Source organism: Emys orbicularis, chromosome 5, assembly GCF_028017835.1.
Source record: "Emys orbicularis isolate rEmyOrb1 chromosome 5, rEmyOrb1.hap1, whole genome shotgun sequence".
NCBI lineage: Eukaryota > Metazoa > Chordata > Testudines > Emydidae > Emys > Emys orbicularis.
This window is the reverse complement of record NC_088687.1, coordinates 71,949,161-71,975,506: the sequence shown is the minus strand read 5'-3', so window position 1 is coordinate 71,975,506 and position 26,346 is coordinate 71,949,161. Positions and strand designations below refer to the sequence as shown.

At 39.1% G+C, this 26,346-nt stretch overlaps 1 protein-coding gene across 1 annotated transcript in view; it reads left to right on the top strand.

Annotated features, from left to right (window-relative positions):
- The window catches only part of LOC135879141 (probable ATP-dependent RNA helicase DDX60), a 67,174-nt gene that overhangs the window by 18,116 nt on the left and 22,712 nt on the right, over positions 1-26,346 (top strand). The window contains exons 10-25 of the mRNA XM_065405002.1: positions 408-510; positions 1,686-1,801; positions 7,821-7,993; positions 10,507-10,759; positions 11,911-12,074; positions 12,790-12,942; positions 14,499-14,648; positions 15,660-15,779; positions 18,047-18,142; positions 18,686-18,801; positions 21,111-21,250; positions 21,447-21,556; positions 21,659-21,763; positions 21,852-21,980; positions 23,569-23,696; positions 24,884-25,042. Coding sequence (XP_065261074.1) covers positions 408-510; positions 1,686-1,801; positions 7,821-7,993; positions 10,507-10,759; positions 11,911-12,074; positions 12,790-12,942; positions 14,499-14,648; positions 15,660-15,779; positions 18,047-18,142; positions 18,686-18,801; positions 21,111-21,250; positions 21,447-21,556; positions 21,659-21,763; positions 21,852-21,980; positions 23,569-23,696; positions 24,884-25,042 — 2,215 coding nt within the window. The remainder of the gene's footprint in view (positions 1-407; positions 511-1,685; positions 1,802-7,820; positions 7,994-10,506; positions 10,760-11,910; positions 12,075-12,789; positions 12,943-14,498; positions 14,649-15,659; positions 15,780-18,046; positions 18,143-18,685; positions 18,802-21,110; positions 21,251-21,446; positions 21,557-21,658; positions 21,764-21,851; positions 21,981-23,568; positions 23,697-24,883; positions 25,043-26,346) is intronic.

The following is a 26,346-nucleotide window of genomic DNA, read 5'->3' as shown; positions in this document are numbered from 1 at the left end:
CACTGTTTATCTTTATCAGGCATTTATTCTTTCCATACTTGAGGGTAACTTCGGTTAAGCTTTTCAAATGTTTTGTTAAAACACTGAAGTGTTCTCCAGAAGACTTTTGTAATATAAAAGGAGGTCTCTTGTGTTCCCCACATCTCTTGTGAATCATCACAGAGGCCATTTACAATCAGGCTCATAATTTATATTAAATGTATACCATAATATTACAAATTCTGCTTTGACATCACTGATTATTACTTAACTTGTATTTCTTGTTACAATTTGATTTATAACATACACTTGACAAAAATTAGCAGGATGTTGTATATATGTTTTTCTCTTTGGAATTGCAGAAGGTAACATAAGAGTGTATGTTTTAGTTAACCAGTATTTATCACATTTTCATTCACGCTGCAAAGAATCTAAGGAAGAAATTCCCAGTATAGGGCTCATCCCAGTGAAATCTGACCTTGTTGAAGATTATGCTGGAGCTGTTTTGGCAGATTTACCTATTTTAAGCAGGTACATTCTTTTGACATTTGTCTGGGTTTTTCTTTTTTAATTAAATGAGATACTATGGGCTGATTCTTCACTGCCCTGCATCCTATGTCATTATTTACACTTGTGCAAAGCAGCATAAAATGCTACTGTTCAGTTAGGTAGTATTTTATATCCACTTTGAACTGGTGTAAATATTAACATTAGGTGCAGGGTAAGGATGACTCGGACTCTAAATCCTGACTCCATGTTGTATTCTTATGCAGTTGTTGATTAGCATTATAGTCTCTCTGATAATGTTTGCTCTACAGTTTGAGGTAGCTGCTTTTACCATACAATGTGTACTTGAAGAGCCAGATACTGATCCCAGAGAAGCCAATCACAGAATGCAAATTGATTCAAATGAGAGCTTTGCCTGAATAAAGATTAAGTAACTATAGATTCATAGATTTTATGGATAACATAATTTAACCCTAGTAACAGGCTCTGTACTGGGGGGGCAGGAGGAGGAAATCTTTCCCTCCACCCAGGCCAATAAATTGCTTCAGAGTTGCTCCACTCTGGGGGTTAGAAGCCGTTTAAACCCTCAATGAGCCCCTGCTGTGAGTGGAGAATCTTTGTGACAGTAGATTATCTCCATTTGTCCCTTCCTTGGAGTTCCCCTGCTCTGCTCAGACACCTGCTACGCATTCCCACTCAGGGAGTCCTCACCGAGCTGTGTTCTGTGACACACAAAGGATGTACCCCTCTTGTACTGACTCCCAAATCCAGTTCCTGGCTTTGACAAAATTGTGCTTGATACTTATTTGTTTCTGTGGCCAAGAAATGTGGATTTGTACTAAACTAAGTATCAAATATGAAGTCAGACAATACAGATGTGCACCTATTAAAGATTAGTTCTGTGACTTATGCTATATGATTCTTCACTAATCCATAAAGAATTAAGTGGGGAGGCCAGGATGCCACTAGAGCAAAATGAAGTCATGAGCAATCAGGTGGCTGCCACAGAAGAATTAAGAATATCAGGTGAACAAAAAGATCTCTTCGGTATGACATGCTCTTCTAGTCAGTATTATGTATTACAATGAATGTCAAAACATTTTGTTTATAATTAAGTTGGTATAAGGCTTGTTATGTAGGATGTGCCAGAAAACTAAACATACATAAGTATCACTGTATATACTGTGTGTATTTTTCAGCAATAATCCTGCAGTTACTTCACTTATTAAACAAACAGAATTTGATGAACTTCGGCACTGGCATTCAGGCAAACCTCTCAGTGATGATTATGACAGAACGAAGTGCAGCAATGATGGTAAAAAACATAAAATCTACTTGTCTAGTTGGATAAAACTCTACTGTTGTCAAGGTTATCACATTTTAGAGGAAAGACTGCTGTAATTCCAGATAATTTTCCACATATTATATAAATATACTTCAAAAAGGTATTACAATAATTAGTTTTATATTAAATATATTTTGCCTGATTACATTAATTTATCTTGAATAGCCCAAGGAGTTATGACACAATCAATGCTACAAGCCATATTTTCATGAGGCTCCCTTTTGCAAAAATTTGTGCAAATTTTTTTCCCCTTGTGCAGAAATTTGCACATAGACAATATAAATGTACACATACAATTTGTTATTTAAAATTGCAGTTTGGGTAACTGTATTTAACTACTCAGTTTATATGCATAAGGTTTCAGATGACTGCGCAAATGGGGGCAAGGCTAGATTTACCCTGTGAAAATAGCATTAGAAAGCAAAATAACTTGTATACTTTTTAATTTTCTGGCAATTTTTCCTATTTTCACATAACCAGAAAATAAACCAGAACTCAACATTGATCTTAGATTTGCACATTTGTATTATCGAATTAAATATACATTTGAGGGGCTACCAGCCACTTGTATACAAAACTATTGCTCTGTTGAAAAATTACCATCTGCCAGAGCATTATATCGTGAATAAAACATCTTATGAGGAGTTTTACAGGAATTCTGTGTGATTATTAACAGATAGTTATTCATTTATAAAATAACTAGTGTAAACTCAATGCGTCAGATTCATCTCTGGTATCACTTTACTATTTACATAATGGCTATGTACACCTGCTATGTATATATGTCTAGTGATAGTGTCATATTCATGTTTAATCCCCACAAAACACAAAGTGGCCAGATGCTCAGATGCCATGATAATGGGCATAAGATAAGAATGTGAATAGAACAGAATAAACTAGAATAGAAAAAGGCTTTGACCAATAAGTATCTCAAGCCATATTATAATTGATGTTGGATGTGCTTCTTTAACAGCTTTGGACAAATTCATTCCTGGTGGAACTCCACAATCCATTACATTAGTCATCTTTTCCACTCCAGCCCAGTTGCTATATGTTGCAGATAGATGAGCTGCTTTATATTTTTACTTTTAAGTTAAGTAATTGAATTAGTAGCACTTAAAAATGGCTTCTAATTCAGCTTTCTAAAAAAATGACCAACTTTAAAGACACCTTTGAATCTCTATGATATATGGTCTAGAGAAGATATTTGGCATTGCTCCTTGATGTTCAGCCACTTGAGAAGCACTGGTGAATATAACTTCAAAAGAAACTACCACATCCCTCTCATGACAAGACCTCTCAGCTGCTATGAAGTTTTACTATTAAGTTGTTTTAACCAACTTTCTACCCTGGCTTAAGTAACACCTTCTCATTATTATTTATTGTAATGTAAACTTTGGGTAAACTGTTTAACATTGCCCCTCTTAATGAGAAAATAACAGGAGTACTTGTGGCACCTTAGAGACTAACAAATTTATTAGAGCATAAGCTTTCGTGGGCTACAACCCACTTCTTCGGATGCATATAGAGTGAACCATATATTGAGGAGATATATATACACACACATACAGAGAGCATGAACAGGTGGGAGTTGTCTTACCAACTCTGAGAGGCCAATTAAGTAAGAGAAAAAAAACTTTTGAAGTGATAATCAAGATGGCTCAGTACAGACAGTTTGATAAGAAGCAAGTGTGAAAATACTTACAAGGGGAGATAGATTCAATGTTTGTAATGGCTCAGCCATTCCCAATCCCTATTTAGCCCTGAGTTGATTGTGTCTAGTTTGCATATCAATTCCAGCTCAGCAGTCTCTCGTTGGAGTCTGTTTTTGAAGTTTTTCTGTTTTAAGATAGCCACCCGCAGGTCTGTCAAAGAATGGCCAGACAGGTTAAAGTGTTCTCCCACTGGTTTTTGAGTATTATGATTCCTGATGTCAGATTTGTGTCCATTAATTCTTTTGCGTAGAGACTGTCCGGTTTGGCCAATGTACATGGCAGAGGGGCATTGCTGGCACATGATGGCATATATCACATTGGTAGATGTGCAGGTGAACGAGCCACTGATGGTATGGCTGATGTGATTAGGCCCTATGATGGTGTCACTTGAATAGATATGTGGACAGAGTTGGCATCGGGCTTTGTTACAAGGATAGGTTCCTGGGTCAGTGTTTTTGTTCAGTGATGTGTGGTTGCTGGTGAGTATTTGCTTTAGGTTGGGGGGTTGTCTGTAAGCGAGGACAGGTCTGTCTCCCAAGATCTGTGAGAGTAAAGGATCATCTTTCAGGATAGGTTGTAGATCTCTGATGATGCGCTGGAGAGGTTTTAGTTGGGGGCTGAAGGTGACAGCTAGTGGTGTTCTGTTATTTTCTTTGTTGGCCCTGTCTTGTAGGAGGTGACTTCTGGGTACTCGTCTGGCTCTGTCAATCTGTTTTTTCACTTCAGCAGGTGGGTATTGTAGTTTTAAGAATGCTTGATAGAGATCTTGTAGGTGCTTGTCTCTATCTGAGGATTGGAGCAAATGCGGTTATATCTTAGAGCTTGGCTGTAGACAATGGATCGTGTGGTGTGTCCTGGATGGAAGCTGGAGGCATGTAGGTAAGTGTAGCGGTCAGTAGGTTTCCGGTACAGGGTGGTATTTATGTGACCATCGCTTATTAGCACAGTAGTGTCCAGGAAATGGACCGCTTGTGTGGATTGATCTAGGCTGAGGTTGATGGTGGGATGGAAATTATTGAAATCATGGTGGAATTCCTCAAGGGCTTCTTTTCCATGGGTCCAGATGATGAAGATGTCATCAATGTAGCGCAAGTAGAGTAGGGGCGTTAGGGGACGAGAGCTAAGGAAGCGTTGTTCTAAGTCAGCCATAAAAATGTTGGCATACTGCGGGGCCATGCGGGTACCCATAGCAGTGCCGCTGACTTGAAGGTATATATTGTCCCCAAATGTGAAATAGTTGTGGGTGAGGACAAAGTTTTTTTTCTCTTACTTAATTGGCCTCTCAGAGTTGGTAAGACAACTCCCACCTGTTCATGCTCTCTGTATGTGTGTGTATATATATCTCCTCAATATATGGTTCACTCTATATGCATCCGAAGAAGTGGGTTGTAGCCCACGAAAGCTTATGCTCTAATAAATTTGTTAGTCTCTAAGGTGCCACAAGTACTCCTGTTATTTTTGCGGATACAGACTAACACGGCTGCTACTCTGAAACCTCTTAATGAGAAATCTTTACTACTGTAGTTTGAACACTTATGTAAGGGTCAATATGAAATGATGCATGGTGGTATATGACTTATTACTGAGAGTATAATATCTTTGAGTCAGATTTTTAAAAGTATGTAGGCACCTAAAGAGGCAAAAAGGGACCGAATGGGATTTCCTTTGAAGGTTATGTGCTGGCATCCAAGAGTTTTTGAAAATCCCACTAGGTACCTATCTGCATCTTTAGGTGCCTAATGCCTAGATTTTCAAAGATCCATTGCTTTACTTAGCATTGCAAGCTCTAGGGTCCAGATTCACAACAACATGCCTCTTTAGTCTAACACTTTGGTGCCACTCACATTCTCAAAACTACTACCCAGCTGCTGCCTAACCCCATAGGGAATGTCTACATAGCAGTTAAACACCCGGCTGGCCCAGGTCAGCTGACTCAGGCTCACAGGGCTCAGGCTGTGGGGCTGTAAAACTGCCATGTAGATGCTTGGGCTGGAGCGCGGGCTCTGGGACCATTCTCACCCACAGGGTCCCAGAGCGTATTTTATAAATGAATAACTATCTGTTAATAATCACACAGAATTCCTGTAAAACTCCTCATAAGATGTTTTATTCACAATATAATCCAGCCTGATCCCGCATGTCTATACCACAATTCTACAGCCCTGCAAGACCAGCCACAGTTGCTTAACTGCTGTGTAAAGACCTAAGTCTTCATGGAACCTAGTTTCCATAGGTGGGCACATGCAAAGCTGCCTAAGTCTTGATGCCACCCCATAGTAAATGAGCAGCTCAAAGCCCAAATGCAAGCCAAAGCCCCAGTGGCTCTGAAGCAGGATTCTCAAACTAGGTGAGAGAATACCTCTCTTGCCAGCATGCCTACAGGTGCAGGCCCAGCACAAACAATAGTTGTGTCCCCCCAGAATACCATTAGCCCAGTGATTAGGGCATTCAGCTGGAATGTTGGAGACTCAAGTCACTGCTCCAAATCAAGCAGAGTGGGGATTCAAACTTGGGTCTCCCACATCCAATGGGAGTATTTTGGAAATACACAGGTATGCTGTTGTGATGGGTTGGATCACAGAAACCCTCTTGGGAGCTGCCACCGGATGTGCCAAGACTACCTCTGCCCCTGCCTTCCTGCCCCATCAGCTTAGGACTTCAGTGCCCTGCCTGGTTTGAGCCAGACTCGCTAGCCTGCTGCAAACCTAGACCCAGGTCTGAATCACGTCCCCTAACAGCTATAGACTTACCTGAAAGCAGTTAACAGAAGTGTTCTTGTCTTTAACACTCAGATGCCCCAATGGGGTCTAAACTCAAATAAATCCGTTTTACCCTGTATAAAGCTTATGCAGGGCAAACTCATAAATTGTTCGCCCTCTATAACACTGATAGAGAGATACGCACAGCTGTTTGCCCACCCAGGTATTAACACATACTCTGAGTTAATTAATAAGTAAAAAGTGATTTTATTAAATACAGAAAGTAGGATTTAAGTGGTTTCAAGTAGTAACAGACAGAACAAAGTGAATTACCAAGTAAAATAAAATAAAACACGCCAGTCTATGTCTAATACAGTAAGAAACTGAATACAGATAAGATCCTCACCAGTTCCAGAATGCTTTCTTTTACAGACTAATCTCCTTTTAGTCTGGGTCTAGCAATTACTTACACCCCTTGCAGTCACTGTCCTTTGTTCCAGTTTCTTTCAGGTATCTTTGGGGGTGGAGAGGCTCTCTCTTTAGCCAGCTGAAGACAAAATGGAGGGGTCTCCCCTGGGCTTAAATAGACTTTCTCTTGTGGGTGGAGACCCCCTCCTCTTTCCTATGTAAAGTCCAGCTACAAAATGGAGTATTGGAGTCACCTGGGCAAGTCACATGTCCATGTATGACTGAGTACCTTACCAGCCAAGCCACATTCCTGGGAAAGTCCAGATGTGGATTGGTGTCTCCAAGTTCATTGTTGGCTTAAGTGTTTCTTGATGGGGCACTTACTGAGAATAGTCTTTTCTCAGGAAGCTGATCAACTGCTTCACTACAGCCTACTTAGAATCAAACAAGTATGCAGCCAATATTCATAACTTAGAATACAAAAATGATACATGCATACAAATAGGATTAATAGATTTAGTAGATCATGACCTTTACAGAAATATGTTACATGGCATATGTAGCATAAAACACATTCTAGTTATATTATATATATATACACACATAAGCATATTTCCATAAAGCCTTATGGGTGGCCCCGTCACAGCTGTCTTTTGTGCTGGCCCTGAGCCTGTAGATGTGCTGGTGAGATATATGTACCCTCACCTAGTTTGAGAATTCAGCTTCAGGGCTGCCAGGACTTTGGTTTGCACTAGGGTTCTGAGCAGCTCACTAGCTGTGAGGTGGTGTTCAGGACTTAGATGGCTTTACACATGCCCACCTGTGGGGATGTAGGCACCTACGGGAGTTGGCAGCAGTTGAGCAGTAGTTTTGAAAATGCCTAAATGTTGGGCATAAGTGCCTAAGTACTTTTGTGAATCTGGTGCTAAGTACCTAAATCAGTTTTGAAACTGGGACTTAAATTCTTATGTCAGCTAGGGTCAGATTTTGAAAAGGTGTTAAAGAGAGTTAAATGCCTATTACCTTTCAAATTCTGGCCCTGGGGCACTTTTGAAAATTTTATCCAAGGGCTAAATTTGGAGCTTTCATCTCTTGCCAAAAAATGAATATATTGGAATTCCACCAATTACCTTATAAGTCAAAAATAATTCTCTCTGTTTGCTGTAGCAAAGTCCAAAGGTCCAAAAGAAAGAAGAGGCATACAAAAGTTACAGTCTTATTATCGACTTTATGGAAGATCGTTGGAAGGCAACATTTCAAAGACAATTGTAACCCAGGTGGATGTGCCCTTGGTTCCCACACGCACTAAGACTGCTGTCACAAAGACAAAAAAATTACATGTAAGCATATTCAAGTTGTTCCATAGCATACCTATGCTTTCTGCTGTCCAGGCTCAGATTTTTCCTTCTGGTGTAGTTGCTTTGGTCAAGAATACTTACCTGGGATTTTTCATTTGTCAATCATTAGTAATTTTTATTGAAAGAATAAATCCATCCTTGCACCCTAGATTTAATTGGTAATTAGTGTGAACCCATTTTTATCCCTGTACAGAAATATAAACAAGTAGCTGTGTTTGGAGCTGGAGCAGTAAAATGATAACAGAAAGCTTTAATTTTGGAGACCTATACAATTAATATGTGATTGAGTAGGAAACAAAAAATAAATTTTAGGTAGGGTTGGCTTTTTACAGAACCTTTTCAGAAATAATCTGTTTAAAAATTGAATGAGGTTCTTGAGGTTTGTTTAAATATGCTGCTTGAAAACTATATCAAAATAGCCATTTAAAAGATTAGGAGTACTTGTGGCACCTTAGAGACTAACAAATTTATTTGAGCATAAGCTTTCATGGGCTACAGCCCACTTCTTCGGATGCATAGAGTGGAACATATGTTGAGGAGATATATATACACACATACAGAGAGCATGAAAAGGTGGGAGTTGTTTTACCAACTCTGAGAGGCCAATTAAGTAAGAGATTGAAACAATCACACGGAAGATGCAGGTGGCTCATATGAATATTCCAAAATTGAAAAATACATGTGTATGACACATCTTTTATGTCAGTGTTTGTGGATCAAATTAATGTCAATAAGGTACAGTTGAATACAGTACTCTTGGTTCTGAGCTACTGTCAGGGTTCCCTCCCCACTCTGAACTTTAGGGTACAGATGTGGGGACCCGCATGAAAGACCCCCTAAGCTTATTTCTACCAGCTTAGGTTAAAACTTCCCCAAGGCACAAATTCTCTCTTGTACCTTGGATTAGGTAAACGCTGCCACCACCAAGTGATTCAAACAAACATTTAGGGAGGGCCACTTGGAGCCCTATCTCCTCCCTAAAATCCCCCCAAGCCCTACACCCCCTTTCCTGGGGAGGCTTGAGAATAAACAAGATGAGCACAAAAACAATCAGATTCTTAAAAAAACTGAACTTTATTAGAAAGAAAAAAGGTAAAAGAAGCACCTCCGTAAAGTTAGAATGGAAGATAATCTCACAGGGCAATTAGATTCAAAACACAGAGGCTTTCCCTCTAGGCAAAACCTTAAAGTTACAAAAACAAAAAAACAAAACAAAAAACAAAAAAAAAAAACAGGAATACACCTTCCTCTCAGCACAGAGTAAATCACAAGCCAAAACAAAAGATAATCTAACACATTCCCTTGCTAGTACTTACTAATTCTATAGGAGTTGGATTGCTTGCTTTCTTGATCTGTCTCCGGCAAGAACCACACGGAACAGACAGAACAAAGCCTTCCCCCCCCCCCCAGATTTGAAAGTATCTTGTCCCCTTATTGGTCCTTTGGGTCAGGTGCCAGCCAGGTTACTTGAGCTTCTTAACCCTTTACAGGTAAGAGGATTTTGTGCCTCTGGCCAGGAGGGATTTTATAGTACTGTATACAGAAAGGTGGTTACATTTCCCTTTATATGTATGACAGCTACAATTTGTGGGTTCAAGACTCAAGTCTTAGTTGGACTCATGGCTAGTACTAACATTTGGGGTGAAAGGGATGGCAATAGAGGACATTAGTTTGTGTTTGTTTTGAGAAAATATTCCTAACCAATGCAAAATGTAAAAGTTCTTTGATTTTGATTTCTGTGCGTTTGTGACAAATAATGTCTGCATTTATATATCAAGAAAGATTTGATCCTGCAAGCCCTATTCCATATTAAATTGCTGACTAGAATAATACATGCACCGTTTCTGATTTTACAGGATACATGAAAAAGTGTACCTGGATGTTAATGGGCAAGATTGAGCAATGAGCAATAGTAATCATTACTGTATTTCTTAGTTAAAATATCATGACCACTTTGTATCATTCTGTGTGGAGTATAGATTTAGGGCCTGATCAAATGCCCATTGAAGTCCCCAAGAGTCTTTTTATTGACTTCAGTGGGCATTTGATTAGGTCCCTAATTGTCTTCAATTTACTGAAATACCTGGAATTACAATTAGAATTTTCATTTTTCAGGCTTAAAATAAATGCCTTCAAGTTGGGACCTAAACGCTCTTTTTTGTTTTACATGTTTGTGGCTCTTTAGATATTAGAAAGTTAAAGAACTATTTCATATACTTTTAGTATGATTTGTTGAATAAGCTTTTTTTTTTTAAAAATATGTACCAGTATTTACCAATAAATTATGACTTGCAGAGAATTCAGTACTATTTTAAACAAAATTCAAAGCAAAACACAACACACAAATGGGGCAAAATCCTATAATTTGCAGTCAGTCGTTATTCAGGCAAAATTCCCATTTACTTCCAAGGACTGGGCTCAAGGCTTACAACATTTTTCATATTGGTTGCACACATTGGTATTTAGTTCTGTATATCTTTATTAATTTTTTGTAGAAAAGTAAAGCAGAAATAATTGCAGAGGAAAACCAGAAGCGACTAGAAGCTAAAGAAGAGAAGAAAGAACAGGAACAGTGGAGTGCCTTATCTGTGTCAATTGAAAGGGAAATTAAAGAGAATTTTACCTATGGAATAAATAGACTGGAGAATTTCCTCAAGACATGTCAAAGTAATTCTGTGAAATTCACAGCAGAAATGGCAGGACTGAATGTCTGTTTAGAAGTTTGGAAGGAACACTGCAGAAACCAAGGTATGTTTTCTGAATTCATTTTGGGCCACGATCATTCTGCATCCTACATCCCCAGTCCCCCCCACAAACCCCAAAGCTTTCATTAGACTTTCACAGCTAGAATAAAGGCACATACTAATGCTAATTTTCAAGTATGCATATACACCCATTTGGGGAGAATTAGGCCTCTTTTCAATTGCTGGCCAGAATTTAGCCCTATATTGGCAAATTCAGGATGCCAGGAGTCAGATTTAAATTAACCACTTAAACTATGTTGTAACTGTTTTCCTATATCTCCAAACAGTAGGCACACATTACTAACATAAAATCTTGATTTCACTGTACAAAATTTAGAAGACTGCATAAGCTGTTCACTGAGCTGAGTTGTGCAATGGAAGGTGACTGGACTGGACTGGTCTGTAGAGCCTGGGGCAGTTAACATCCCCACAACACTACCAAGAGCCTATGTAAAGCTGCAGCTAAAGAATATTACGGAGATTAGGTGCCACAGGAAGTACATCCTGAAGGGGCCAGAGCAATAGCAACCTATACCCCTCTGATTGGCCCATGCTTACTATTCCATCCTGGACGGTGCCCTAGGAAGGTGTCTGAACAACCAAACAGACATCTAACTTGCTGTGGTTCTAGACCTTGCCTTGTTCTCTGACCCTGACTTCAGCCTGGTAACTGATCTCTGGTCTTTGACTCTGACCTAGACTCTCGCCTCCTGATTCCAGCCTGGTAACTACTGCTGACCTCTGGTCTTTGACCTTTGCTTGACTCTGACTCTGACATTTGCCTAGTGAGCCCAGCTGTAGCAATTACACTGGTACCTGCTCGCAGACTACTGCCTTGTGGCCATCCTGGACTTGGTGACACCAACCCAGCAGTGAACATGAGGCCAGATGGCCTACGCTCTGGCCCCTTGCAGGTTGGGGCTGTATGGGCAGCAGGAGCGCTTCGTCTGCACATAGTCCAATCATATAGTCCAAGCATGGGGAAAGAGCCATGCCACCTCTCCTGGGATCTTTTAAAAATAAAATAAAATAAAATTTAAAAAACACCACACACATGGTTGGAGCAGTGGGGTTGGTTCCCAAAACCTGAAGAGTAGATTGGAAGAACTCCTGATGATTTGATCATATATCAAATGGTTCCTTTATTTATTTTAGGCAAAAAATCAAGAGATTTAAGCATAGCTGTCCAAGTGATGAGGAGAATTCACATACTTCTTGAAAAACACAAGGAACTATTAAAGAAGCCACATGTACAAAAGTTGTCCAGATGTCTGAAATACCTTGGATTTGAGAATTTGGCATGCTCTTTGTCTAGTCTGGTAATTCTTATAGAATACAATTAATTTTTACAGAACATAATTAACTAATGAAATTAAAAGTGGTACAACAAAGATTACTTTGGCACTTGTGCCCATTTCCTGACAGTTTACACCCACTGGGCCTGAACCTGGTTCAGTTGAAGCCAACTTCCCAAAGTGTTACTTTACACTGCCATTTATATCATCCAAATGTTGCATTGTAACACTGTAGAACAAGAAAAGATGGTTCTAAACCTCACAGAATGATATAAAATAGAATCTCAACAAAAATGTATACGAGTTATTCAGTCCTTCATAAAATGTAGCTGATATGCAATTATTTATACAGTATGAGCTGTTGTTTTAGGCTTTCTGCAGGCTCAGGGAGACATAACTGCACCCATTTATACTTGTTTCATGTATTACTTCAGTCTGCTATTTAACAGTGAATAATACTTGTGGAATCAAATCTTTCCATAGCAGACAAATGCAAATGTATATTCAGCTTGCCTTAGAGTACATGGACTTTTGACTTTTATGATTTCATGCATTGCTCAAGCCAGCATTGTATGATCTTCTGTATGGGAGTGTCTGAAAGTCACCTCGCCTCCTCAGCACACATCAAACTAATTTTTCAAAGCTTGTATAATGTTCTACAATGCAAAAGCCAGATGCCATTTTCAATTACTCTATCCCTAATTCTAAATCTGTCTTGAATTTTAATTTGACCTTGTAGATAATAGAAAGTGACAATGAGAAGATAGCCAAATATACTACTGAGATGGGAGCAGCTCGTTTTCAGCTACAATATATGGGCTGTTACTTGTTCAGAGAAGAGAGGAAAGATCCAGATCCCAGAGTACAGCATTTTATACCAGATACATGGCAGGTAATGTTACATGTAAACTATTTTTAAATAGTGCTGTTAGAGATTCTGTCAAGGTTTTCTTTCAAAATTTAAAAAAGCAATGAATGAGAGTCATACATGATAATAAACAAATTTCATTTCTCTCACTGTTGTAACTTATCCTCTCATTTACCCCCTTTTATCCTTTGTATACTGTCTTATGCTACTTTCTGTCTCATGCTACTTTAAGCCCCAGTCCTGCACTGGGATCTGCTAGTGCTGACTCCCAAGGCCATATGGTGTCCCAGAAGACAATGCAGTGATGTCCTGTGGAAGGCAGTGAAACTCTGCATGGTACAAGACTCTACAGTCACAGATCCCCATGCGAGATCAGGGCCTTAGAATCTAAACTCCTCAGGGCAGGAACCTATCATTTTTTACCTGTCTCTTAAGTATAAAGAATACCTCTGGAACTTTGTGTGCATTGGTATTAATAATTGTAATATGATGCACTTTCATGCATAATCTGAGTTTTAATTTTAAGTTATTTATTGAAAGACAATTAGAAATGTACCAGTGACGTGCAAACTTTTTTTTTTTGTTTACACAGGGTGGAGAGTAATAGTTTCAGTGCATTTAGTGTGCTATTACTTATTTACACAATAGCTGTAACAAATACACTGTAATGGGGCTGTACATTTAAATATTTCATTGGACTGTCTGGGAAACAATCCCACATTCCTTGTACACCCAAAGCTTCCAATGGGCCAAGGATAAGAAAACCTGTCAAATCTCTGGGTTTACACTGCAGAGAAACAATTTTTTGTCGGGGGAAAACTCCTACTCTATGGGTAAATCCTCGTTGGATTGGCTGCCCTTCTCCATCCGTCTGTCTCTAGGAAAAGAACAGTTGATCCAAGCTGCTGCATGTTCTGAAGGAACGCCTGTTCCCTCAGCAAACATAGCAAACATAGCTCTCTCCATATCGTAGAAAGGCTGAATCAGAAACAGCTTGCTCATTTCTCATGTTCACACCCGCAAAAATTTCACTTGCTCAAGGAGCAACATAAAACTTGGCAAATATGCTGGGAGTGGGGAAGATATTGCCAGTGCTGCCACTTCCTCCCTCCAACCTCCACCCTGGCCAACTTCTAAAGGTCACTGGTAGGGTGGGGAGAAGAATAATGAAATGCTGGGTAGTGGGAGTTGGGAAGAGCTCTGGGCTGTGTGGTTAAGCAGTACTGGTATAACATAAGAAACAATGACTGCATCAGAGAAAACTGTGACTTTTTTGCTTCTAAATTATACACTGCTGAACTGACTGGTTCATATTTTGCTTTTTTTTTTAAAAAAAAAGTTCACTTTTGAACTGAAAACTTTCTTGTATCAACAATTCAAACCCAAGTGCATTTTCCAGGCCAAATTACGGAAAAAGATAGTTTACAATTAAAAATCAAAGTGTGATGGAAAAAATATAACACTACTGCAGCAGCAGAGAAAAATATTTTGAACTTTATAATACTGATATTAAGCGTATCAATCTAGAATCTATATATATAATTAAATGTCTTGAAATAAATTACTTGTTTTATCTCCAGCGAGAGCTTCTTGATGTTGTAGACAATAATGAGTCTGCAGTGATTGTTGCTCCTACTTCATCAGGGAAAACCTATGCATCATTTTATTGCATGGAGAAAGTTCTGAAAGAGAGCAATGAAGGAGTAGTTGTATATGTTTCACCAACAAAGGTATGGCTATATATAATTACATATTTTGTATGTTGACTATACTATTTCCCGATATGATTAAAAACAATTTTGGTGATTATTTACATTGATTTAGATTATATATGTCTGTTTTAATTAGACATATCTACTTTAATTAAACATGTTTAGAAATATCCCACCTGATATACAGAATTTAGTTTGTGTTAATGTTCATACAGCACTTTGAAGGTGGAAAGCACTAAATAAGTGTATATTATGTCAATGATGAAAGTAGCATTTGATCAGGGTATAAAAAAACATAGAAACCTAATAATTGCCTGCTGGATCAGACCCAAGGTCAATATAGTCAAATATCCGGTCTCTGATAGTAGTAGTACCAGATGCTTCAGAGAAAGGAGCAAGAAACCCCACAATAGGCAAATGTGGGATAATCTTTTTTATGAAGGTCTTATCCTAATCCCAAATAGTTAGAAATGGTCTTAAACCATGAAGCATGGGGTTTTATATTCCTTTCAAAGCTAATTTTTAGCATTAACTGTTATAAGTCTGGATATTAACACACAGAAACATTCAGTGCATATGTGATGCATCTAATACATGTGCAGTTTTTCAATACTGCATGTGAAATCAAATGTTGTGCACATTTATGATTGTTAGGAATCCAAATGCCATTTTCATTTGCAAGTAAAGAATCTGTGCACACAAATTTTGTCTGCACCCTTAGAGTCTGACTTCGGAAAATTCTGGAACATACTGTAGAATGTGATCTATGTTTTAAACTTTTGCAAAAAGAGGTAAAATACAGAATTAATATTATATACACCAGCTCACACATCAAGTTTCTTCAATATCAGTTATGAATGAAACTAAAAAATAAGTGTTGTTATAGTACTCTAAACTTTTATTGGTGATCTAAATTAATATTGGTGTCATAAATTGTGAAGCCTCTGCACATCTCTGAGCACCATACTAATGTAGATGTACACTTTCTAGTAGATTTATTAATGATCTGTTTTATGTAATAATGACTAGGCTCTTGTAAACCAAGTGATGGGAACTATATACAATCGGTTCACCAAGACATTGCCTCATGGATTAGTAGTAGGTGGAACTTTCACAAGGGATTATCGCCATGATACCCTGAACTGTCAGGTACGGTATTCTAGATGTATTACTGCATACTATATTTATTTAAATAGTGACTTTTGCACTTTTGATTGACTCCTCAGAAAGTTTATTTTTGACTATAATAATGTTGGCATAACTATGTAAAGATTAGAAAAAAACTGAGTTACTTGAGCCCAAGGTTCCATCCTGCCTACTAGGAACTCTCTACCTGTAGGGCACAACCTACATGTTGGTCATGAGGGGGCTTTGGCTTGATTGTATGCTGTAGAAATACAGAAAGAAAACCAATCAAAATCCTTCAGGCATTAGCACCCAGCAGGTGCAAGATAGGGAAATGAAAGAGATTCTCTGCTCCCTTCTTTTCTCCTGCTGCTGCTGTACAACCCAACTCCAGTGCAAACTCAAACCCTCCCTTCCACATGCTCAACTCCTAACCTTCTGTATAGTGCTGAGCTCCAGATTGAGGTGCCACAAGAAAGTGTGGAGCCCACAGAAGACCGTGTGTGGAATTGAGAGAGGATGGAGAAATACAGCCCATTTAGCACCAGCACACTTTTGCTCACCTTCAGAGCCTTCAATATCTCCCACCCCTAGTGGCTCCCACGAACACCAGCCTCCCTTCCAGTAGCCTCACCAAGCCATATATCCTCACCAGTCTTCATACCCAGCGTTTTCCTATTCAGCATCCATCACCAAAACCGCACTGGGGTTCTTGATATGACTCCAGTCACACAACTAATGGCCTTCAAGGGTGCAAACTGTAGGATTTAGATTGATCCTGGCAAAAAAACTATGGATGGATTTCCTGTCTTGGTTTAAAACAGCTTCTGTGGATGCCTTAAACTGAAAGTCAAGGTGTAGTACTATTATAGCTAAGCTAATTAAAGATCCCAAACCCCCAAACACAGTTTTCACCCTGAAAAAGGAGGAGACTCTATTAAGTCCATTAGGGACTTTGCTGTTGCTACTGATTTTATGTGGAAGGTACTCAGCTGCAGTGGTGATGGGCTGCATTAGATATCTAGATAGGACCACATTTATTGAACATGATAGTTAAGCTATATTATTACCTTGGCCATTACAGTTTTAGAACCACTGTTAGCTTTGCCATAAAGTAAACAACATCAATATTCATTATTTTCTCAACAGTGATATTTACACTGCATTGCATTTGAGGACTTATTCCTGTGCTGATGTTCTTCCACAAAAATAACACTACTTTTAAAAACACATAAAATATAATAAATAGAACTGCATTTTTTAAATTATTCCAACAGAAGTAGGCCAAAGCTTTTTTGTTATCTCTAACACATATTGGGCCCAATCCCAAAGCAGCATCCTTGTTCAGGGAAAAAGTGAAAGAAGTCATAAACTACATGCAGTACATAGGGCAGGGCCGGCGCTTCCACTAGGCGGTCGCCTAGGGCAGCAGGATGTGGGGGGCGGCATTTCGGTGGCGATTCCTCTGGGCGGGAAGAAAAATGGCCGCAGAAACACCACCAAGAACCAGGGCCGCCCAGAGGGGCTTCTTCCGCTCCCAGTCTTCGGAGGAAATTCGGCGGCGGGCCCTTCACTCGCTCCGGGACCCGCCGCCGAAGTGCCCCAAAGACCCGGAGCGGAAGGACTCCTGCCGCCGAGAACGCTGCTTCAGAGGAGGAGCTGCCGCCGATTACTGAGGAGGAGAGCTGTCGCCTAGGGCGGCAAAAACCCTGGTGCCGCTCCTGACATAGGCACCCTGGTGCAGTGGCTACTCTAGCAAAATGTTGTGATTCTCATATACATAATAGCATCAGTGCATGGTGGATCAGGTTAAACTTAGAGTTTATTTATATTTTGCATATCTGGGGATCAGGCAACTATGTCATGAACTGGGATGTGGATGGTCAGGCCTAGTGGCTGGAGCCAGAGGTCAGAGCCAGAGTTAGAAACCAAAGCCAGTGGTCAGAATCAGTAGGGAAGCAGGCCTAGAACAGATGGAGCAAGACAGGCACAAGCGAGATCACAGCTGTGGGCATATGCATTGGACAGCCAGAGATCACTCGTTGCTGTTGAGTTTAAGAGCCGGCTTGCTGACTTGGCCAAACAGGCGGCGTAGTCAATCAAGTGTCCCTGCTGTGGGTCAGCTGTGCTCATAGGCAGCCCAGAAACTAGGCAGGTGCAGCTGCAAGTCCTCATTGCTGACACTATACATTTATAATTACCCTCCCTTTTCAATTATGAAAGCTATTTTTTTTTTACATTTCATTTGTCAGTAGGCTTAGAAGTAATACGTCACAAACATTTCTTTTCAGATACTTGTGACAGTGCCTCAGTGTTTAGAAATCTTGTTGCTATCCCCTCATCGCCAGGATTGGGTCAAAAGAATAAGATATGTTATATTTGATGAGGTAGGTGTCTTTTAACAGGAATCAAATTAGCTAATGTATGAAATGTTTGAAAGAAGGAACCAATGACTGCATTTTTCAAAATATCTGTTATTACTGGCCAGCGCCCATCTCTGGGAATATAGCTGTAAACTTCTTAATTTTCAAGACATAAATTCTTCCACTTCCATCTCGACCCTCATCGTACCTCTATATTTAACTGCATAGAAATTTACCAAATTTTTTGGAAAAAACTGAAATGATAAATCTCACCAAATCTGACACTGAGCATACAATTTAGGGGCAGATTCTGTATTCCTTATGCATCTAAGACTGCTAGTGAAGTCAGTGGGAGGCTTGGGTACAAAATGAATATAGTGTTGAATCCTTCAGATCTGATCCAATACCACTGTAGTCATTAGAAGGACTCAGTGGTAGGGAGTGGGCCCTTAATGACACATGCAGCAATTTCTGAATTTTTGGCACTCATTTAGTGAAGTAAGTTATTTTTCTCATTACAATGTATTTCCATATTTTAGGCTGATTTTTTTCCCCATATATATATAGGTACATTGTCTTGGTGGGGAAATTGGAGCAGAAGTTTGGGAGCACCTCCTGGTTATGATTCGATGTCCCTTTCTAGCTCTCTCTGCAACTATCAGTAATCCTGAACATCTTACTGAGTAAGCATGAACTTTTTTTTACTTATAAGAGCATGTGAATTATATACATTGGATGGGACAAAATTACCTCAGAGAGTACAGCATGAAATGTAGGTGAAAATACTCATGTTTATTTAAAAAATATCTGGTTCAGAGCTGGATTGCTACAGCTCTTACTTGGTAAGGCCCAATACCTCTGCCTGGCCCAGCTCACGTTGTGACTCCAGCTGTGGTGGAGAGAGCAGAGGTTCCTCCCTGATACCCGCTGCCATGAGCAGGGAGAAGATAGTGGAATGAGCTCTGGCTACACCCCACTACTTGCTTCTGCCTGGAGAAGTGCCAGAAATTGATTTTTATAGGACCTAATCACATCAGCCACACCATCAGAGGCTCGTTCACCTGCACATCTACCAATGTGATATATGCCATCATGTGCCAGCAATACCCCTCTGCCATGTACATTGGCCAAACCAGACAGTCTCTACACAAAAGAATAAATGGACACAAATCAGACGTCAAGAATTATAACATTCAAAAACCAGTCGGAGAACACTTCAACCTCCCTGGTCACTCAATTACAGACCTAAAAGTCTCAATTCTCCAACAAAAAAACTTCAAAAACAGACTCCAATGAGAAACTGCAGAATTGGAATTAATTTGCAAATTGGACACCATTAAATTAGGCTTGAATAAAGACTGGGAGTGGATGGGTCATTACACAAAGTAAAAACTATTTCCCCATGCTAATTTTCCCCTACTGTTACTCACACCTTCTTGTCAACCATTGGAAATGTGCCATCCTGATTATCACTACAAAAGTTTTTGTGCTGATAATAGCCCACCTTAATTGATTAGTCTCATTATAGTTGGTATGGCAACACCCATTTTTTCATGTTCTCTATGTATATATCTACCTACTGTATATATATATATGTATATATATCTTCCCACTGCATGCATCCGGTGAAGTGGGTTTTAGCCCACGAAAGCTTATGCCCAAATTAATTTATTAGTCTCTAAGGTGCCACAAGTACTCCTCATTCTTTATACACAAAACGGTAATTTGTTATTATATTGATGGCCATATTTGTTGTTTTCTTGTCTACATCTAGTCATGGGTGATTCAGTTTGGCAGAAGTCAGAACTCCTTTTTCTTGCTGAACTTTCTTCCCCCCCCCCCCATTCCAAGAACAAAATTCAAATTCAAGGATTTTATTTAATTAATTTATTTATTGTGAGGTAGCAGAAAAGTTTGGTTAAGGGAGTTGTAAAGGTTGCTTTCACAATGTTTCTACAAAATCAAGGAATGTAGCTGAGGCTCAGATTTTAAAAACATAGCCACATATTTACATATTTTGCCTTTTAACCTGTTCTAAATACACCTAACTATTTTCTTTCAGTTCTTTTACAGAAGCTTTATCTTTACAGTAACTCCTCACTTATCGTCCTCCTGCTTAACGTTGTTTCAAAGTCACGCCGCTGCTCAATTAGGGAACATGCTCATTTAACGTTGTGCAATGCTCCCTTATAACGTCGTTTGGCTGCCTGCTCTGTCCACTGCTTGTAAGATTCTGTGGAAGAGCAGCGACTTTACAAGGGAGCATTGCACAAGTTCCTCTTCTCCGCCTCCTTCCCCTCCCTCCCAGCGCTTCCCCTCCTTCCCCTCCCTCCCAACGCTTAGGACTTTCTGGGAGGGCGGGGGAGAAGCGGCGAAGTGCTGCGTCTCCACTCCTCCCCCTCCCTCCCAGAAAGTCCTAAGCGCTGCCAAACAGCTGTTTGGTGGCAGGGAAGCGCTGGGAGGGAGGGGGATGAGCAGGGAAGCGCCGTGTCTCTGCTCCTCCCCTCCCTCCCAGAAAGTCCTAAGTGCCGCCAAACAGCTTAGGACTTAGGGGGGGAGGGGAAGGAGCGGGGATGAGGCTGCTCTGGAGAGGAGGTGGAGTGGGGGTGGGAAGAGGTGTGCCTGGAGTGAAGCAGGGACAGGAAGAGGCAGGCCTGGAGCATCCCTAGCAAAGTCGGCGCCTGTTCTTCTCCGGGGAAGCTGCCACTGCTGCTGCGAAGGTGCTTCCTAGCGTCCTTGCCTGCAGCGGGCTGTGCCTGTGTGGGGTAAGCCTGGGGACCTTCCCAACCACAGTACAGTACAGTACTGTACAGTATATAATGCCTTTTGTCTGCCCCCCCAAAATTTCCTTGGAACCTAACCCCCCTCATTTACATTAAATCTTATGGGAAAATTGGATTCATTTAACATTGTTTCACTTAAAGTTGCATTTTTCAGGAACATAACTACAACATTAAGTGAGGAGTTACTGTATTTTGTTCTTGCACTCTAGGTGGCTACAGTCAGTAAAAAGATACTGGCAACTTGCTGAAAGTACAATAGAAGAAAGCCCTGGTTCTTCTACAACTGCCAGGAAATGTACAAGGAAGCAAAAACTACAAAAAACAAAAAAATCATATAGAGTTAGACTAGGTCTGTATCAGAATATTTTTAAATATAGAAAATATCATTTGTGGCCCCAATCCTGCAAAGATTTACACATGTACTAAAGTTTATGAACTGTGAATAGTTCCTTCAAAGTAAAAATCTTTACAGAATGGGGTCCTTAATTTTTTTAAAAAACAAGTGTAGATGCAATTCATAAATAAATTTATGCTTGTATATACAGTATTGCATGGAGAGAGATACAATGATCTGGAAAAGTATGTGTGTTCTCTCAAGGATAATGATTTCATCATTGATCACTATCACCCATGTGCTGCATTAACAGTCAGTCATGTAAGTATAATACCAGAGCCAAAATGGTTTTATCAGCTATTATATTAGCAATATTAACCAAAAAAATCATTCTGCTGATTCTTTTGTTTAATGTACATATAGATTGAGAACTATGGCCTTCCTTTAGACATTGCCTTCTCTCCACGAGAGAGTATCCAGCTATATGACATGATGGCAAAAGTCTGGGAAGAGTGGCCAAGATTACAGGTGTGTATACACAATGGTGCATGGATGATATTTTTTGAAAATACTGAGAGAGCAGTTTGCTATTATTTTTATTGCTGGTGTTTTCAAGGAGTTAGATCCTGAGGAATTTACCTCTTTCAAGAATAAAATAGTAATCACAAAGGCAGATGCGAAAAATTATGAACAGGAGCTGAAGAAAGAACTAATCAACTGGATTACACTTGGCCAAAGAGAGAAGGTAACTAAAAATGTCAGAAGCATGTCCCCTTCTGAAGCGTAAATACAATATTAATATAGTACAAGTACCTCCTAAGTTATTAAAACTAACTTTTTGCTGTTTCTTTTGTTAATAATTGAAAGCATTTTCTATGGCTAAAGTTCCAATGGCTCCTAATATCAGTGGTGTTTCTAATGTGTTTGGGTCAGATTTTCAAAAGCACTGAAGTGAATGGGTCATATAACTGCCATTGTGAGAGCTGGAGTCCCGACTTCCTTAGATAGTTTTAAAAATCCCACTTTTTGTGTTTAATGCCTTCTCACTGGCCTTGCTTTACTTTAGTCCACTTCTTATCTTAGTGCATTCTTGAATCCCTTTGCGCAAACTATAGGTAGTGGGCATGTTTCCAGTTGAAGAAGCTTTTTTTTCTGATTAATTATATTAATTATTATTATTATTATTTGGATTACATTCACACTTAGAGGGTTGTCCTAAACACTTTACAAGCACCGAATAGAAGATCTCTATTCCTAGCAGCGCACAACCTAGGGCCTCACTCTATAAATCAGGAGCATCTCTGTTGAAATCAGTGGAGTCACACCAGTGTAAAACCTGTATAAGTGAGAAGAGAATCCAGCCTCTAATTAAGGCAAGATACATCAGTGGATATACCATAACAAGCAGTAAGATTGGGCAGTGGATGGAGGACAAGGGAAACAATAATAAATAATATGAAAAACCAAAATCTCTTTAAAATGTGGTATTTTCAACAAAATGTCTAATGGTACAATGATTCTTACATTCGCAATAATTCAGCATTCATACAGCAGTTTAAGGCCTCAATCTACATGTGGAATTCTTATTGAAATTAATCTGAGTTTCACAGAGTCCTCAAAGGATCCATTCATAGGCTGTATACTGCTGCCACAATTATAGGTGACCTTATAAAAACCTAAATAGATAGAAAGTTTAAACAGAAAGCTGGAGTTTTAAATTACTTTGATTTACATTCAACATTTACATTATTATTGTGCACCCTTTGATTTTTTTCAGGTCTCATCAAATTTTGTGTTTTCACGCCTTTAAGACCGACCCACTAGGAATTATTGCTTTGTACCATCTTTTGGGCTAATTAAATTCCTGAATTTAAGTACAAATAAACTCAACACTTGCTGAAATCTGTTGTGATTACCAGAACTTGTATATGTATTTTGAATATACTGGGCCAGGTTGTGTCCTAAGCTACATCCTTGTGACCCCATTGTTGCCAGTGGGATTACACTGAGCAAGTGTTCCAGAATTTGGCCCTGAAGAATAATCACAACAGCCCTGTAAGTATTATCCCCATTTTAAAGACGGGGTAATCATGAAAGAGGTGAAGTGAGCTGACTAATCACTGACTGAGCCAGAATTAGAATTTAGGATTCAGTAAGTGGTAAGGGAGCAATGTACTCTAATGTAACGAGCACATGATTCAGTGTCTGGAATTTTTGACTTTCTTGAACAAAGATATTAGGAAGGATTGTTGCCTCAGATAACAAAATTTATAGCCTGCTCCATAACATACAGTTTGCACTATAAATCAGATCACTAACACTACTTTGTCTAGGTGCATCAGCTGCTGGAGTCCCTTAAACCTCACCCTGTTGATTGTTCAGAAAATGAAAAGCGGATCAGATTTGCACATTTTGTTGAAAAACTACAAGACATGGATAAATTGCCTGCCATATTTTTTATGTAAATATACAAATTCTTTTTTTTTAATGTATATCTTTTTACAAGAGTTAAAATGATGTATATTGGAGCTAATACTGACATGGCTCAGCAAGGTATGTTTTGTAATGTGCTATTTATTTACAAGAGTCTCCTGAGATTAAGTTTTGTTTGTTAGACTGTGGTAGGTATGAATATCCATTTGTTTAAAAACATTTGAAGTAAATGCTCGTATTGTAGATTACAAGCACTCTCATCCTGTTCGCTTCCATGAGGTGTTAAAAAGTCTAGCTGAACCACAATTGGAACCTTTTAAACTGTGTGTGCGTATGTACATAAACACACACACACACACACACACTACATAATTAAAGGCGTATCAGGAAGGTGCTCAGTGCCTTGCAACATTGGAAGCTATAAATATATAGAGAGGTATATGCACATGTATATATATTTATGGTATGTAATCCATTTTGTATTGTGAATAATGTTTTTAAATAAAAAAAAAGCTTGATTCTTTTTTTCTCCTTTGTCTCCTGAAGAAAATGGACAATGGATTTGTTGGGTGGTATGTGTGTGTTTTCACATGTGTATACAATTTCAAACAAAAATCTAAATGAATAGATTTAAAAAAAAAACCATACATTTTGTTTAATTCTTTAAACAATTACAACTATAACTGAGAGATATAAAATAATCTGAGACAAGAAATTGTCCTCAGCAATATAGGAAACTGATGTTATTGCTCAGAGGTAAGTCAGAGTCTATACAGAATGACAAAAGTAAAAAGGAAAATTCTGAGAAATTGAGTCAGCTAACTATATTAAGGACCTGATTCTCAGCTGCCTTGTATCTTGCATAAATACTTACACCTGTGCAAAGTAGGCATAGAACTCTACCATCCACTTACCCACTTTGCTTAGGTGTAAGATCCAATTCAGCAAAGCATTAAGCACATGCTAAACTTTTTAAGCGTTTGAGTATTTCCATTGATGTTAATAGTACTATTCATATGTTTAAAGTTAAGCATGTGCTTAAGTGATTTGTTTAATAGAGATAGGGACATATTTCTAATTTATAGAATTAACTGACAGATTACAAGACCTACTTGTGACTATTATTCTAACAGTATGACATAAGTACCTTGTTTAAAAATATGTATCTCTTTAACAATCAGCATTAACTAATCTTACTTCAATTTTTGTTTTAAGGTTTAACATTCATTCAGTAGAAAGAACAGCCATGGATACATTTTATAATTTGATGAAAAAACAAAGGAGTGAACGAGATCCAAATACTGAGAAAAAAATAAAAAGTTTAACAGACAAACTAAGAAAAACAAATAAAACTCTAGGGAAATGTCTGGCTGCGTAAGTATTACTATATATTTATTATTTTATTCTGTTAGTGCTCAGAGGCCTGAATCAGGATCAGGGCCTAATTGAGTTTGATGCTGTAAAAACACATAGCATGAGACAATTCGTGCTTCAACGAGTTTATATTTTTAATACCAGGAATAACAAGTGGATGTAACAAACAAACAGATGAAATGGGCAAGGGAGAGATGATGGTTTCTACCATTTCCTTTGGCAGGCTACCTATATGGTATATAAAAACTTGTTATTTACATCCTTCAAATGTTAACAATATCCATCTCCCTAACTATACATAATCAATAGAACAGAGTGATTTTTGTGATGTCCAAACAACTCCTGTCTGAGTCCCCCAAATCAAAATCAAACTTTTCAAATTCAGACATAGCAGACATAACATTATGTAATTAAATATATAGTCATGACATCAAACCCAAGAAAAGTACATGCCAGATGTGAGATCCTCAGCCCTGCTTTGACCCCTTTGCACCATGTAAAAGGGCCAGAGCAGCATAAAGGGGCCATTAAAAGCTCCTTTATGAGGATTCTTCTAGAGCAGGCACTGCAGAAGACAGCCATAAGGCTGCTTTCCAAGGACCCGTTTTCAAACTCTAGCACAGAAGGTGCAGGAGGCAGTGCTGCAACAAACAGTAATGTGGAGATTCCAAGCAGTGCTGCAGTCCATAGGGCAGTCTTGGGAGGCTTCCTTAACTTAGCCAGGCCCCCAGGGCTGTCAAAGTTATGCCGGAGACCTCTTCAGCCCCCAGAGCAGCCTAGGATTGGGAGGTGCTATGAGTTTTGTGATGTTTAGGGTGCAGCACAGAATCTCACTCCAAAACTATGGGCCAGGCATTTTGGCAGAAAAAGTGCTTTTCTTTTGATAGCTGCTTTCCAATATAGCCAGCCTTCTCCTACAACCTGAGTTTAAAGGATGGACCCCTGGAGCACGGGCTCATGTGGACTGAGGTGGTGATTGTTCCATGAAGAGTATGTTACTTCAAAGTGAATGAATCTTAAGTGTGTTTCCCTGCCTGCACTGAATGTGTCTACAGTTGAGAGCAGCTCATTCATTTCTGCTCCATTGTCTACCTGGAACTTGCTTATTTTTGTCAAACATCAAGACCCAGATTTTTAAAGGTATTTAGGCACCTAAAGATACATATAAGTGCCTAATGGGATTTTCAAAAGTGTCTAAGTGCCATCTTTGTAACCTCCTGGAGTGTACATTGGGGGTGGGGTGGGGTCTGGTGTCATGATGAAATTTAATTTATTTCAATGGGAGTTAGGCACCTAGGTGCTCT